We start from the raw sequence: 17,008 nt of genomic DNA, 5'->3' as shown, positions 1-17,008 counted from the left end.
AGAAGTGGAGTAGATAAAACTGTCTTTAATTTCTCTAGTAGCTCACCTTTATTTATTTACTAAGTAATCATTGTTTCGAAAAAAAATCATTTTTATTTTCTACAGAAATTTATCTTTTTAATAGTAGACTTTCTTGGAACGATGGATGAACCAATTACCTACAGGTTAAAAGGTCAAATTATAGCTAGAATATGCTCCACCCATATGAGAACAGTTCGTTGGCCTAATTTAAATATGGTATTGAGGATCTAGGTCTATAAATAAAACTAAGTCTGAATTATCTATCTATAGGGTAATTTTGTTCCGAAATCAGAGTTTCACTTTTTTTTTGGTATTAAAAATGTAATTATTCAATAATGTTTGAGATTTATTTCAACTTTTATGTTTTACATCGTTACATCTCTTAAAACAAAGTATTTTATTGACATTAAAAGTTTATTTCGTAAATTGTTTCAATTTTATTAACAATATTCCTGGAAAATAAGGAATATTGAAATATACCTGTATTTAAATAGACCCGTCAAGGCATATAGAAATAGAAGTAACTAGCGTTTACATACACCAATTTTGCTAAAAGGTTCGATTAATTTTTTTTGAAGTTATAGGAATTAAAGTTTCAACAGATGGACACAATGACGTACCTGCCCGCAGGTATTTCCACATAGCTGAAGAAGATTCAACTTGTATAACATCAAAAACAATTTCGAATAGTGTACGTAGACCTTAGCGAAGTTAGTATTACAATAAATAAACTTTGATTTTACTCATATCTTTTTTTCCACTAAACGTAGAGGATTCTTTCCTTTATAATAGTTTCAAATGAAGAAAAACGCATTAAAAGTTTTCAACTTTGTATTTTGTTGTAGAATTTTTGTACATTTGGCTTTAGCTTCGTGGCGTAGACGTACAAAGCACTTGGTTACCATGTACGAAGCGGTGGTTCTTTGATTTCGACTCCTGTTTATTAACTTCAGGCATAAAACTAATTTATTACATAACTTCTTGTGTGGTATCCAAGTAATCTATATGTTGCGTCATGAAACTGAAGCCAAGCATAAAAAAGTTTTCAAATACAAATATAAAAGTTTTCTTTTTTAGAATAATTTTCGTTACAGAATGAAACTTTATATGTTTAGCGGGGAAAAAGTTCCAAGAAAAACTGTTCATTTACTGTATTCTATAGGATATAAAGAATGAAACAAATGAACAACACAAATTGAAAACCATATTGTTTTTTTTTTAAAAAGAAAATCATTTTTTTAATAATTATTAGAAATGCAAATATGGAACGTTTGTATAATAAATAACTAGGTACATTTTTTTTTGTATAAATATTACTAATTAACAATTGAAATATCATATAAATAATTTAATAATAATTAATATATTCTTGATGACATAACAGTCCATAACCATTTTTTTTTTGTTTTTTGTGAAATACATAATCAGTCAGTCGCAATATTTTTTTTAATTCAAATATCAAATACAATTTTTAAAGTCGGTTCTCATAAAGTATAATTATAATCCAGAATCCAATCTTCGGTTCTGTGGGTATGTTCACGTATGGAGAACATATCTTCAGGAATATTTTTAAAAGGTACTCAAACGGAAAAGGTAATCGTTTTCCGTTTATAATGTATTTAAAATAACGGTTTACGTGTACGTAACTTAAAAGGCGTACAGGTTTTGAACCTCTGAAATTGTGTTCTTAATTTCTTGTCAAATCTACATTTTTATCTTACTTGCACATTTCATTACCTAAGAACGTAAGTCGTCATTTTGAATACGTTATAACCGGAAAATGTGCCAGGTGACAGTTTGATATACATGAAAGAAGTGAAAATATTTCTGAGAAATGATTGTCCCCATTTGGACATGTCCACAGGAATAGATCTGGATCCAGAATTATAAGTATATAATTAATGTATCGACTTTGATTTCTTGAATACACAGCACTCGATTCTTCAGTTTTAAATATAAAGAAATTTATATAATTATATAATATTATATATATAATATACAAATACAATAAATACTTATAAAACATGTAAATACACAATAAAATATACATGGTACATTTTGGTTTTTTAGGTACTAACATTAACAATTATTGTTCAAGAGATATTTTTTAAAAATATTTTTTGTTTTAGTCCAATGTGAGACGCCACTGGTGTATCTTCTCATTCCATTTGTAATCTGATTGTTCGAATGTTCCCCAATCGATTTTAACTTACTTTGCGGTGTAAGCGCAAATCCAGAATATGCTTTTAATTTTTTTTCCACGGCTTTGACTCTTTTCTCGACTTTGACCCTGGATGGACTGTGCACGTGTCTTTTTGGTACAAAAGCGAATCTAGAAAATGGCTTTCACCAGCATTTATTTGTTAATTACTTGAAAGAAATTTGCTCTCGTACTTTTGAACGTTATAGTACTTTTGGATGCTCTATGATTGCCCTAGCCCTATGTCTTCAAAGCAGTGTGGTAGTTATGGAATCGAAAGGAATACAGATAGGTCCTAATCCACGGATATAATATTTCTTCTTCACTACGTGTATGCGAAAACTTACACAAGAATGAAACCACCATAGGCACGGTGGGAAGGGGGTAAATCAATAATGTTTAGAGTAGATGGGGACAAATTAGAAATTCTGGCCTAAAAATTTCATAAAAATTATATTCATAAGCCCGTAATTAACTAGTTAAATGTATGGAAAGTCTGAGTCCAAAAGAATGCTGTTTTGGTATTTGCCCACTTTATCCACCCTAGCCCCTAGCCCATACACCACCCTTTTACAAAATTTGAATTCTATCTTGTCATCTTTTGTGTTTTTATTGAATATATTAGGATAAAATTGAAATTAAATTGCATTTTCTGAATCTACTGGTGCCCCCTTTGTTTTTGTTTCCGAAAATGCACTTGTGATGTCCTATTTCGGAGGTCCAGTGAACAACTGCTCCTTTGCCACCCCTTAAATCCGCCACTTCTTCAATTCCTACTTCTTTAATTCCTAATTAAATCGGAAATGATGTTGAAGCTATGAAAACTTATCTTTGCGATTGGTAATCCTTTTAAATCTGTGACAGTGCTTGGTCATTCAAGTAAAATTGATCCATGAATTCGATAAATAGGAATTCGAACTGCCTGGTTTTTTCGATTAAAATCTAGATACATGGAACATCTATTGGTTACGTTGTTTACTATTAGATATGGTAGATGGATAGACAGTATTTAGTGGTGATGGCGCCCAGACCTCACGGGCCTAAGCCTAATTCCGCCACTGTATATAGATGATAGTTTACGAATGTCAAAAAACATATTTATGTAAATTACAATAATGATACATTTGATTATCGTGCCATCTAACTGCGTTAAATTTTAATGAATAGAATTTTTGTTTACGATTAACTTTATTATTTGATATACATTAATTCAATTTTACTAAAGGTCGATGTAACTTATTGACTCTTAATTATTTGGTGATTTTTTTTTGTTCGTATTATGCAAAATGCAAATAGGGGTAAATATTAAATATCTGACGTAAAAAAATTAAACGAGTATATTTATATTATCAAGTATTTTATATATGTAAAAAATTATTTACGATTCCAACCCTGATTCTAGAATAATTATGATGCTGGCCGGAAATTTGATCAAATAGTTTTTTCATACACTAAGATTTTTTTAACATCTAAAAATTTGCTTAGATTATTATTATTAATTATTTAATTAGATTTGGTAAGTTAATGTATTCTTATTTTTTACTTGTGAAATAATTATTTGTTTCTACCTCAATAATTTCCGAAACAGATTGTCGCAAAAAAAAAAGGTAAGTGCATAATGGGAACACTTAAGTATTACCTAATGTTTTTTAGAATTAACATTAATAATTATACAGTTTTTTTAAACATGAAATATTTTACAGCAATAATGGAAACTATCGAGCAACGTACAAATATAAACGCTTTGCTATCAACGTATTCGACTTAGTTCGAGGCTTTAATTCGTCATTCTGTGTTTTTTATTCTTCTTCGTGAAATTTAAATAAAATAGTTATTTTTATAATTTGGCACATATTAACGTAAAATTACGTTACCCACTGAATGAAGTTGACAAAACGGCGAGAGGATTTCGGAAACTAACAAAAAACAAGCGAAAACATGCAACTGATTGAGCTAATTGTTTGAGCTCAATATTTGAAGCTTCCTCAAATTTTCATCTATTTTTTATAGTTTTTGGGAAAATGGACAACAAAGTTTTGCTTTAATTTGCTCTCTGATGGGAATACAACGATGTTTACAAAAAAATGTTTCAAACAAAAGTTGTTTATTTTTTTATAAGGATAATTCCCGAGCCCTCTATAGCGGGTCCTCTTGATATTTCTTTTCTTTTTTGTCGAGTTATTGTGTTGACAGATGGACAAACGGAAATGAACTAATTAGTTGATTTTCTGAACACCTGTACCAAAATTTTGTTCGTATCATCATTATTTATTTCTAAACGTAACAAACTTGGGACTAAAATGTATACCTTGATATATATTTCACATATACAGGGTATAATTACAATGTTTACTTATTAAATGAAAGAAGTGTCATTAATTAGTATTGATAAGAAAAATTTTAAAAACTTTGTTCAAAATTTAAAATAAACCCATAACAAATTTCCAAAATTTGTATTAAATTGGTTTTACCATGCTCTCATTCTTTTAAGTAGACACTTTTTCACACCTTTTGTCAACTCTTTGTCAACTCTACTTCTGGACACACTTTTGTAAAATACGAGTTTTTTATAGAATGACGTTCAATTAAAATTTTTATGTTTGAAAAAAAAAACTAAGTCGATTTCGAAGTATTTTATCATCGTTCCTTTGTTTTGTAAAATCCGCACAAATTTTTTTGTGACACTCTGTATTAAACAATATACACACCCTTAACAATAATATACACACTATACATATTTTGGAAAAACGAAGTATTTAAACAATTTTTCCTCACAGTAAAAAATGAAAATCCATTGAATCTGCAATAGCATTAAAATTGATTAATCGAAACTTATAACAAAAAAAAAATCTTGCTCTACAAAAACATTTGACCTGATTTCCCGGCCAGTTTGATGACCTCTATATTATTTTACCGTAAAAAATTTTCGATACGCCACCTTCGTCTCGCACTCGACTAATTTTTAATCGTTTTTTTTTATTGAAATTCTCTCTATCTAAAAACATGAATGTCTGTTTTGTTTTATTGTTCGTCTACTCAAATGTGAGGAAATTGATTGCTATATTCGGAGGGGAGGGTCTTTTTAAAATTCATTTTAAAATTTGACACAAAAACATATTCGTAAGTCTACATCAAAAACACATGTAAGTTTTTTTTTGTACGGTAAACGATAGTAGACTTACCGTTTTTAAGTTTAAAAATTGTACAATAAAGTAGTTAAGTTTTTTTTTTTATTGAAAGTGCTCAGTTCAAAGGTTTATTTTTTTTATGTTTAGAAGATTGATTATAAATTTTTTTAAATTTGTATTTACGTTTTCTGTTCGATTTAAAGTTGTTGTCAATTAACGTTGTTCACGTTAATTGTTGTCACGGTTCACGTGGGTGGTGGCCGAGTATCTGGCGGAAGTTGTTGAGAAGCAGCATTTTGTTCTCCATTTTGTGGTGCCGGTCGTCCTGCTGATGGCACAGCTGCTTGATCCTGTGAATTTGTATGTAATATCGCATAAAATGGTGCATTATTTTCAACGTCATTTCTGGATGGACTTACATGTAAAATGGCAGTGTGTGATGGACTAATGGCGCACGCAGGTGTATCCTCATCAATTTGCATGCTGGTTTCTGCAGCGGACGGTATTGTTGTTAAAAATCGTACAGTTAAACGACCTGGTGTACCTGGTGGCTCGGAATCATCTTGTATAGCACATTGACGTGTTAAACGTGGTTTTGATCGTGGACGCACTGGTTCTGGTACATGTTGTATTGTTCGAATATCACCCGATGCACTTGATCGTGACATTCTCCACGTGCTGGTGCTAGCTGTTGTCGCTGACCCAGATGAATCGTTACGCGAACTCGATAAATTTGAGTCTTGTGATGGTTTTCTAGTAACTAGCCACGAAGATGCTCGTCGTTTTGGATCTAATAAACGTAATGGTATACCACAATGATGATGATTTTGTCGCCACGAATCAGAACGAGACGAACTGAAATTCTCACTAGATGATACTGAGGATGCACGTTTGTGTTGTTTCTGTTGTATCTCCGCTATTTGATACGCGTATTGATCTGAACGCGTGCGACGCAGCGTATCTGGGCCACGATGCATACACAACAACAATCGTTGAGCTTTACCAAGGAACCATACGCGTGCGCCATGACCTCCACCGTTATCTCTATGATGTGCAGAGGTGCTTGTTGTATCATTACTACCACCTCGATTACGGGTGCGTGCGCCTCGTTCGCCACCACCACCGTGACCTGCTGCTATACCACTACCCGAACTACTATCACCTAATAATTTAGTATTACACGTGCATACTTGCGGATGATGATGTACAGCATGATCACGTGAAGACCGATCCACTAAACTGTTCGTATTCGCTGGTGTTTGTCGATTACTAAAGTTCGATGAATGTCTACATCGTCCGATACCACGTGTCACTCGCGATTCTTCAATCGCCTTACATATTAAAACACAATCTTTTTTGAATTGTTTTGTTAAAATTGCATATAAAAAGGGATTACAACATGAGTTTAATGGTAACACAAACACTGTAAACACTTTTGCACCTTCCAACGAGATTAATTGTAAACCAAAGATTGCTGTCAATGAAAAGAATGCTATTGGGGACCAACATATAAAGTCTGTAAAAACTAACAACGCCATACGTTTTGCAATACGTGAATCATTTGAATTCCATGCTTGCGAACCACGTATTGCACAATACATTTTCAGATAACAACCCATTAAAATTAAAAATGCTACACCATTTATAAACATTAAAAATACTACATATGTTAAACTTGCCGTACTCGTTGTGGTCTCGAATGGGAGACATATTGCAAATTTACGATAATCTGAAATACCAAATAATGGTAACACAGCCATAATTAATGCAAATAACCAGCCGCATAACATTATATAACCCGCATGTTTTAATGATAAACGTTTGTTTAAATGCATTGCATGTGTTATTGCATAATTACGTTCAAGTGTTATAACAGCTAATGTATATACAGATAGTTCGGAACTTAATACACCAAGAAAACCGGCTAATTGACAACCGGCTGACATCTGCCATGGTATTGCATACATACGAAATTCACCTAAGGTAGATGCATCCACAACTGCTAAAATACCTAGAAAAAAGACGGTTTATTTTATTAGAAAGATCTTTTATTTTTTAAGCGTAAATTTTTTATATGGAAGAAATTTGAATAAGTAGAGCAAGCTAGGAGCCAAAACGTAGCGTAGCGAGAGAGAAGACTGCCAGTGTTTCGCCTGTGTACTTGTCTAATACATAGGAACTCACTAGTAGTCTTCTCTTTTGCTGATCTTATCGCATCCACTTACAGGCTAGCAGACCCCTGACGTTCTCTATCTGTATTATCTCTATGGTTTACACATCCAACTGATGTCACGAGCACAGAGCAAATAATTGTTATTATTCGAGCGTTTTCGTCAAATTACGCGCGAAATTTGAAAATGTAATATTTAAATTCATTTTTGTGGAATTTATCGTGGAATACACTTATCGTGGAAAGTATCGTTGATTTCAATCAGGGAGTTTATAAGGAAATAAAACGGGGTATAAATCGAGTCTTTTTCTAAAGGCATTAAAAATAATCTACTTTTCGAGATTGTTCGGAATTTTTTTATCATTATCGTACCTAAATAAATTCCCATAAAAAAATCAGCCGCAGCTAAATTGCATACTAAAAATCTAGGAACATCCATTTTACTTCTTGAAAATATAAGCACAAAAACAACGGTGCCATTTCCAAGCATTGCTAATAAAAAAACTATCCAAACACCACATCGTAATGTCCACCAATCGAATAAATCTTGGCATGGTAAAAAAGGGCCTAAAAAAATTTATAACACGATTAGTGTGAAAATATTATTTCTTTTTGATCATTTAAACTTTACCTGGTGCTGGTAAACATTGAATTTTTCCAGGTGGTGCATCACTACCTGTTATTAAAGGTGTATTTCCATTTTCCTCAAAATATTCTTCAACATAAGCTGGTAAATTGCCTGGATAGGAAAAATCTGAACCAAATGTATCGAATATATCATTTATTTGTGTTCCAAATTTTTTACTCAGATTATCTGAAAAAGAAAAATAGAAAATCTATAAGATGGTATAGTTCGTACAAAACGAAGTGGCACCGAGCAAGAGAGAGTGTATGATGTATATGTATGTGCACTCGTATCTACACTCTCTCTTGCTCGGTGCCACTTCGTTTTGTACGAACTCTAGTTTGTCGATTGTTTTGAAGAAAAGCCACACAAATTCTGTACAATTTTTGATACAAAATCTTCTGGCTTCCCTTTTTGTCTATTTCTTCTGCCTGGTAACTTGAAGATAATTTTTTGGAAAATTGTGTATTTTCTAAAGTCTTCCCTTAGTTTTCTAGTTGCCTATCGTTTGGTCTACTTGGAAAAAACCTAAAAATTTGGACTTTTTTGCGATTAAACGACAATATTCTGAAACATTGATTCAAATTGGTCCGGTATGTCATATTTTATTGTGTCGATATCCGATGTAACTGGGTATGGGTTATTTTGACCGAAAAATTCAAAAATCGGATTCCTTTAACGGTTGGTAGAGTAGTTTTTGAGATATCGTCTAATATCCTGTACGAAAAGCTCTTATTTTAAAGCAATGCTCGAGATATCTTTCGAAGTATTACTCTTTTTGTTAACTAATAAGGATTTTTATGTTTTTTGGATCCTTATTATCTTAAATAATTCAATGACACGAAAATCTGAACTATTTTGCAATTAAGCGACATGTTTATAGGACAACTACTGAAAAACAGCTCCGGAATAATACACTTCGTGTATGATTTAAGTTGATATGCCAGAAAATACTCGCCCAATCGGCAAAAGAACAAACATTGCTTGCTATTTTATGGAAACAATTCGCATTTGAAACATTACTTTTTGAATCAGAGTCAAATACTTACGTAATTGTGGCCAAATGTCCGTAACACTTGAATTCCATAAACTCATATCAAAGTCTGTGTCTTTTGGGAAAAAAACCGCTTCATGTAATGGTGCTTTTGGTGGGGCATCTAACGAAATAATTGGTAAAAATGAACAACAATGGTACGCATATGATAATACCAATGTTTGTATACGTGGAAATAATTCTGGACTAGGAAACTCTCTTAAATTAGGATTATTAAATGTTTTTAAATGTAATAAACGATCTAATCCTAAAAATGGTAATCGTGGAAATTTATTTTGTCCTAAATTTCTGTAACAAAAATAAATATTTATTAAAATTTATGAAAAATGATTTTTATTGTTTGTAGGGTAGTACTTACAAATCTTCTATATGCGAACAAGCTACAAACGCTTCTGGATGAATTTCTTGGATATCATTTGACTCTAAATCTCTAAAAAAGATAAATTTATTGTTAGATTGTTAGATTCATGAATTTATTGTTAAATTTTTATATAAATCTATTGTCTAAGACTTCGAGGTATATTTGAAAGCTTCGAAAACAGGAAATTTGTTCGTAATGGCGGTTTTCCACTAAACGGACAGTTGAGTTTTTATTGAAAAACAAAACTGAATCTGTAACGGCTATTGTCAGTCTTCAAAAAGTTTGTTAAAAGTTGCAGTTTTGTTTTCGACACGAGTTTCTGTTTGTCTGCTATTGCTTTTGTAACAATCCGAGCAAATTTTTTTGTTGCGATTTTCTCGATTTTTTTATAGGAGTATTCTTTAAAAAATTTGCAAAAAATCGGCAAATTTTTTTTAATCTCCAATTTCGATAAAACTTAGTATATAAGGTAATTTTGACCCAAAAAGTCTAAAAATCGGGTGCATTTGATGACTGGTCGAATAGTGTTTGAGATACGGACTAAAATCGATCAAAATATTGCGTTATCTCAGAAACTCTGCTTCCAATCATTAAATTAACCTGATTTTTATACTTTTTGGGTCAAAATTACCCCATCCACGAAGTTTCATCAAATTCCCAAACAAAATTTGTTTTGGCGGTTTTCTCAATTTTTCAAAGGGGTACCCCCCTTTAAAAAATTTGCAAAAAATCGAGAAATTTTTTAAATCTCCAATTTCGATAAAACTCACAATATAAGGTAATTTTGACCCAAAAAGTACAAAAATTGGGTCCATTTGATGACTGATCGAATTGTTTTTGAGATACGGACTAAAATCGATATAAATATTCCGAAATCTCAGTAACTCTGCATTGTAGGTGAACTAGGTGTAACTTCTTATTATAGGGGAAATCATTTTTAAAATTGGTTAAGTTGTTAATTCAAAAATGAAGAATTTTCATACAAACTATCATCCCCTTTTCATTACAGAGTTTCATATAAACTTTCTTCCCCAATTTGACCCTCTCAAATACTGAATTTTTATGAAAAAAGTATTCAACTTACAAAACTTGCAATTTTGATAATCCCAAAAATGCATCCGGTGGAATATACATAATATTGTTATGGCCTAATAATAAATCATGTAATTGATTTAAATCACGAAATAAACTTCCTTCTAGTGAGTTTATATTATTTTTTGCTAAATCCCTAAAACAGAAATCAAATTTTTGAATAAATAATACAAATATATTTACTTTATCCAGAATAGGGTAGTTGACTTTTCCCCCGCACTTTGAATAACCAGTAATATACCTAGATGAAAAGGAGCCATGAAAATGTTCATCTTTCTTTATTTTTGAGCAGTGCGACTAAATTAATTTCAGAAAATAATTAACCAAATAAAATTTCAAAATAGTTTCAATACCCAAATCAATTCTTTGTATTAAAAATTATGGTATTTCGATTACTATGTAGACATCTTCATCAGTATGAATTAGTTAATCTAGTTATACTCAGGAGAGATGCGTTACTCATCTCTAATTTGGTGGCACTTTCACTCGTAATTAATTTGAGTGTTAACTGGAATTGATTTATTTTTTGAATTAGAATTTAACTAATATTTACGTTAATGGTTAATTTCAAAAATATTCCTGGAAAAGTGGTCAACTACCCTTTTACTCTTTAGTATTTTCTTTTTTACTAAATACTTACAATACTCTTAAATCCCGACATTTATTCAAATCAGGAATTTTTGTTAGTTTATTTGACTTTAAATCTCTAAAATAAATATAATACAAATTAATGTAAAAAAAAAATGGTAGAAGTATTTAAAATTTCAATTCTTTATTACTTACAAACTTTTGAGGCGCGGACACGTAACACATAACGTGGACGGAACGGTTTTAATACTCGATCGATCTAATCGAAGTATTTCTAACGAATTTGTACCATTTAAATTTGGAAATTCTGTTAAATCTTTTGTTTCTGATAAAATTCTGCAAAATGAAAAATTTTAAATAAATTTTTTTAATTTAAATTAAATTTCTAAATACATAAAATATTACTTACAATTTTTTTAAATTTGGCAAAAATGAAAATGCATTTGGATCAATTCCAATTAATGGATTTCCTTTAATTTCTAACAATGATAATGTGGGAGTTAGTTGTAAAATCCCACCAGGAACGTATTTAATTTTATTGCCGGACACAGAACTGAAAAAATAAATTAAAAAATTCAAGATTTTTACATTTGAGAACTCTTTTTTTTGTTGAATACTTACAGTTCCTTTAACATAGGTAATTTCGTAATAGCTACAGGTATATTAGTAAGTAAATTATCATCTAATTCTCTGAAACAAAAAATAGAATAATTTTTATTTTTAGTTTACTAGCTGTTAAACCCGCTTCGCTGGGTTGTTTTTGCACATTTAAATATCAAAATTGTTAAATGAAAGACTTTTTTTTTAATTCTCTCTGTGTGTACGGAACAGTAAGATTTTTTTGACCGATCCCAATATTATGTCTACACTCTCTGTGTGTACGGAAAAGTAAGGGAAAGATCGATAGAAACCCATGGAACATTCCAGAATATTCGAGAAAGTTCTAGAAAATTCGATAGAAATCCATAGAACATTCCAGAATGTTCGAGCAAATTCTAGAAAATTCGATAGAAATCCATAGAACATTCCAGAATGTTCGAGAAAATTCTAGAAAATTCGACAGAAACCCATGGAACATTCCAGATTGTTCGAGAAAGTTTGATAAAATTCAATAAAAATCCATACAACATTCGAGAATATTCGAGAAAGTTCTAGAAAATTCGATAGAAATCCATAGAACATTCCAGAATGTTCGAGAAAATTCTAGAAAATTCGATAGAAATCCATGGAACATTCCAGAATTTTCGAGAAAAATCGAAAGACATTTCCGCCAGTGAAAATTGTACTATTGACAGTGGCGCCATCTATTGAAAATTATTAGAACTAAAAAATCGAAAGACATTTGCGCCAGTAGCGCCATCTAGTGAAAATTGTACTATTGACAGTGGCGCCATCTATTGAAAATTATTAGAACTATTTTTTAATCTATTTTCTATGAATTCCTAGATCATTTTTAATTCCACCCCCACCAAACTCTCTTATTCACAATGCACCCCCACCAAACTCCCTTATTCACAATGGGAGCCTAAGGGCTACCCAATGACATAATCTCCTACCGAAGGTCAATGGTTAGTTTTAGGGAAAATCGGGGACATACAAACAAACACTCTCTTTTTATATATATAGATTAAATAATCCTTTACAGTTTATTCTTTTAATAAATAAAAAGAATAAATTTCAAAAATGATTTTTCTTGAAAATAACATAAAGAAGTCAAAAGAAGTAGTGAAATGTAAAAAAAAGTACTTTTATGTGTCAGTAGAATAGAAATCTCCATGGTCACAAATTTAAAAGCTCTTAGTTTTCGAAATAATATTTTCTCTTAGAAGGTGAGAAGAATTATATATGTAATTTTCAATTTCGAGGTAAAATATCTGTAAGAGGAAGAGCTTTTGAACTTTGTGGACATTGAGAAATCTGGTTCTACACTAAGGACTAACATCTCTCAAACTTTCAAAAAAATTTGATGAGGGCCCCTTTTCTATTATAGAAATATAATACTTACAATATTCGTAATGATGTTAAATTTACAAAGGCATCATCATCAACGAATGTAATTTTATTTCTTTTTAGTAATCTGAAAAAATATAAGAAGTATTAATTTAGAAATTAAAATTCAAGTCAATTAATTATAATAATCATTTTTATACCATGTGTTCCATGGTATACAATTTCTCTTAGCTAAATATTTTTTCTTTTGAAATAAACAGATTCAACTAAAAGCTGTTCTGCTTAGAAAGCGATATTTTATGCTGCAATTGAAGTTATTTTCGACGTTCAAAGTCGTGAATTAATAAAAAATAGAAGACCAGTTTAAAGTAGGTTTTATTTTAAAACAACAAACAAATAAGTCACTACTGGTTCTTCCTTTCTGAGTATAAAAAGAAATATTCAGCTTTCGTTGAAGAAATATTTTACTGGGAGGGTTAAAAAGGGACAATTTGTACACAAGATGCTATAAAGATCCGGAAAGGCGGATTATCTCAGAACAGAGAGCATAAAAATTCTTACAAAAGCTTTTGCATTTTAAAAGATAATTTGAACAATGGCCTTCAAGGTCATATCGGGATTCTCGGACTCCAACCTCGGATTCTTGAAGTTATGTTCACATGATAAATTTCAAAGACATATTCAAGGCTAAGGTCAAATCTCCCATAAAGTTTGTTTTTTAAATCTAATAGCTTTTATAGGAGCCATTTTTTTGATTGTCTGCCTGTGTTCTGAGAAAATCGACTTTTCTAAGACTTTTCGATCATTCTGTATCCAGTGTTTATTTATTTTAAATGAATCTACACAGTCAGTGTATTTATTTACATGCTGTCAAATAAAATGTATTTAAATAGAACTGCAGAACATGTTAATCGTTAACTTTGTCGATACGATATCACAACCTCCAGATAATCTTTTAAATCTATTTAGTTTTGTATTTAAAATGCTATTTAGGTCACAGTTTAAATGTTATAAGTGACAAAATTATTAAGTTTAAATACTATTTTATGTATTTTATTTAGGTACTTTTATTATAAATTCAAATAACAATATTTTAATGGTTTTGATAATTAAGAGGTGTAAATTATATAGTCTACAGTACGTTTTAATGAAAATTTTCATTGATAGATGAAAATTCTTCTTATATGGATGGCTTCATTAAGACAAACCTGAAAGATTTTATCATTTTAGAGCAGTCTCTAAGAAAAAATTTGCCGGGACCATGATTAATTCTCAATCACGTTTACTTCGAAAAATTACGATTTTTACACAAATTAGATCTTGACGTCGATGCTAGTATAAATAAAAGATGAAAAAATAAATAAAACTAATTCTTGCATATTTTAGAGTAAGACAGACTCAAATTTAAGGTAGTTGGGCCACGTAAGCAAAATATTAAGAAATCTTCAAAAATTTTAATATAAGTATTTTAATTACTTAATTACAGCGTCTAACAACCACGCTGTTAAAATTTAAGGTAGTACCAGCATGAAATCACTTTTCGACAGATTTGGCCGAATTTTTTTTCTCGGGTTTATAATAGCTTTATTTATGAATTCCTAAAATTTCATAATTTTTGACCGTTTAGATCGCGAGATATTTAAAGACAAAGTTCGCGATTTTGAGGGTCATGTCCCATTTAAAGCATGTAAAATGTCCGGTCTCTCCAACTATTTTTTATGATATTATTATATATTGAAGAAAAAGTAGAAAAAAATGTTTATACAATAAAATTCTAAAAAAAAAATTTAGAAATTAATTTTCACTTTCGAGATATTAATTTTGACGTAAATTGATCGAAATTGGGACGTTGGCATAATTATTTCCCATTTTAAACGGTCAAAATTTCTGAAACTTTGGGAATTAATAGTAAGCATTATTAAATTCTTAAATTTAATTTTTCGTTAAATTCTGTCGAAAAAAAAATTGTACCATTGCTTTAACATAGAAACTGCAAGTACCATGCTGGAAATACTTTAAAGACGATTTACCACGCAAAAGAAAAAAGAAAATTATTCACCTTTTAGACTTAAGAGTATTATTTTTAATGGAGAATGGTATGTGTGTATTCATCTTACTATCATTGTGCATTTCTTACTTGTATTCTATTCATTAGTAGTAGTAATACTTAAGTTAGCAGTAAAAAAACTTTTTTGATACCTACAATTGTGTATTATACGTACAGCATGGGTAATAAGCCAATAATTTTTTACTGCTGAAGTCTAGAAAGGTTTTTTGAAGATAATCTAAAAATTCATCCAAATGGCATCAAGATCAGAGTGCCTAACCGTTTTGCGAGTGTATTGCTGCAACACGTTCACGGGTACGCAAACTCGTACTAAATCGTTATTTTTTCATTTTGGAAAAAAAAAAAGTTATTCAACGAAATAATTTATTTACAAATATTATTCATTTAAGAATATCAGTTGACACACACAATGAATGCGAACGGCGGCCATATATATACAAAAAATGATTAATTATCATTTATTTCAGGTGTAGGTATGGGTCTATTGTTGTCAAAAAAATTATTCTTTATCTTATAATGTGTTTTTTCCAACACACTTCATTTTTTTTTATTCTTTTAATTTTTTGTTCACCGTAAATATTGAGAATTTAATTCGATTTTGTTTTATAGGCTAGGTGATATGGGGTAGGTAGATTTTTCGATTTTTTCAAAAAAAGTTTTATCTCCCATTACTATAAAATCTTGTCTATAAGAAAATGCCTAAGACTAAAATCGATCCAAATATAAGTTATCTCAGAAACTCTGCATTCAATCATTAAATAAACCTGATTTGTATACTTTTTTGATCAAAATACCCCATCCACCGAGTTTCATCAAATTCTCAACAAAATTTTTTTCTGCGATTTTCTCGATTTTTTCAAAGGGGCACCCCTTAAAACAATTGCAAAAAATCGAGAAATTTTGTTTATCTTCAATTTCGATAAAACTCAGCATATAAAGTAATTTTGACCCAAAAAGTACAAAAATCGGGCATTTAATGACTGGTCGAATAGTTTTTGAGATACGAGCTAAAATCGATCCAAATATTGCGATATCTCAGAAACTGTGCATCCAATCATTAAATTAACCTGATTTTTATACTTTTTGGATCAAAATTACCAAGTTTCATCAAAATACAAAATTTTTTTGGCGATTTCAAAAATATGTGCGAAAAAATATTTAATATAATACAAAATTTATAGAATAATAAAATTTATCTAGGAACTTGGAACTAGGAAAAATTGGCCACTTTGAATTATTCAATCTGAATTTATCTCGAAGCCCATACTACCTAGCCTTATTGAAATTATTTTATTAAAATGTGTGAGCCTATATTATTAAATTGAAAAAAAAGAGAAAAAAGAAAATTTAACACAAAAGGCCCTCGCTCCGCTATTGTTCAAAATCATATTCCGTTTATACTTTTCTAGGTATACAAATAATATAAAATAATCATTGGGAAATGGAAAATTCATGTGAAAGTAATTATTTTCTTTTCATATTATTTGTTTTTCATTCTTTTAATATAACAAACAATTGATAATAAATATTTTCACATGAATAACATAATTTTATATTGAACTAGGTTTCAAGGTTTTGATCGAGTACATATGTGTGTGGCTACGCTAACAACTGATTTAACGACGAAGGCATTGGGAAGTTTATGGATTGTAACTATCACATATACAAGAATTGTCACTATCTTCTGGTCTCTTCAATTACAGCTTCTGTGCAAAGAAACTACGTTGATTCGACATATGTTTTGATAAGTA

The 17,008-nt window shown here is 30.4% G+C and overlaps 1 protein-coding gene across 1 annotated transcript in view; it reads right to left on the bottom strand.

Annotated features, from left to right (window-relative positions):
- Window positions 1-5,520: 5,520 nt before the first annotated feature.
- Window positions 5,521-17,008, bottom strand: part of LOC123298850 (lutropin-choriogonadotropic hormone receptor) — a 150,672-nt gene continuing 139,184 nt past the window's right edge. The window contains exons 8-19 of the mRNA XM_044880945.1: window positions 13,245-13,316; window positions 11,861-11,929; window positions 11,649-11,792; window positions 11,435-11,575; window positions 11,292-11,357; window positions 10,644-10,787; window positions 9,557-9,628; window positions 9,194-9,486; window positions 8,151-8,333; window positions 7,892-8,086; window positions 6,443-7,360; window positions 5,521-6,346 (exon numbers count right to left, since the gene is read on the bottom strand). Of these exons, the coding sequence (XP_044736880.1) occupies window positions 5,595-6,346; window positions 6,443-7,360; window positions 7,892-8,086; window positions 8,151-8,333; window positions 9,194-9,486; window positions 9,557-9,628; window positions 10,644-10,787; window positions 11,292-11,357; window positions 11,435-11,575; window positions 11,649-11,792; window positions 11,861-11,929; window positions 13,245-13,316 (3,049 nt within the window). The 3' untranslated portion in view covers window positions 5,521-5,594. The remainder of the gene's footprint in view (window positions 6,347-6,442; window positions 7,361-7,891; window positions 8,087-8,150; window positions 8,334-9,193; window positions 9,487-9,556; window positions 9,629-10,643; window positions 10,788-11,291; window positions 11,358-11,434; window positions 11,576-11,648; window positions 11,793-11,860; window positions 11,930-13,244; window positions 13,317-17,008) is intronic.

Source organism: Chrysoperla carnea, chromosome 4 (genome assembly GCF_905475395.1).
Source record: "Chrysoperla carnea chromosome 4, inChrCarn1.1, whole genome shotgun sequence".
Taxonomy (NCBI): Eukaryota; Metazoa; Arthropoda; class Insecta; order Neuroptera; family Chrysopidae; genus Chrysoperla; species Chrysoperla carnea.
Note: the sequence above shows the minus strand (reverse complement) of the source record. Positions and strands in the feature narration are given on the sequence as shown.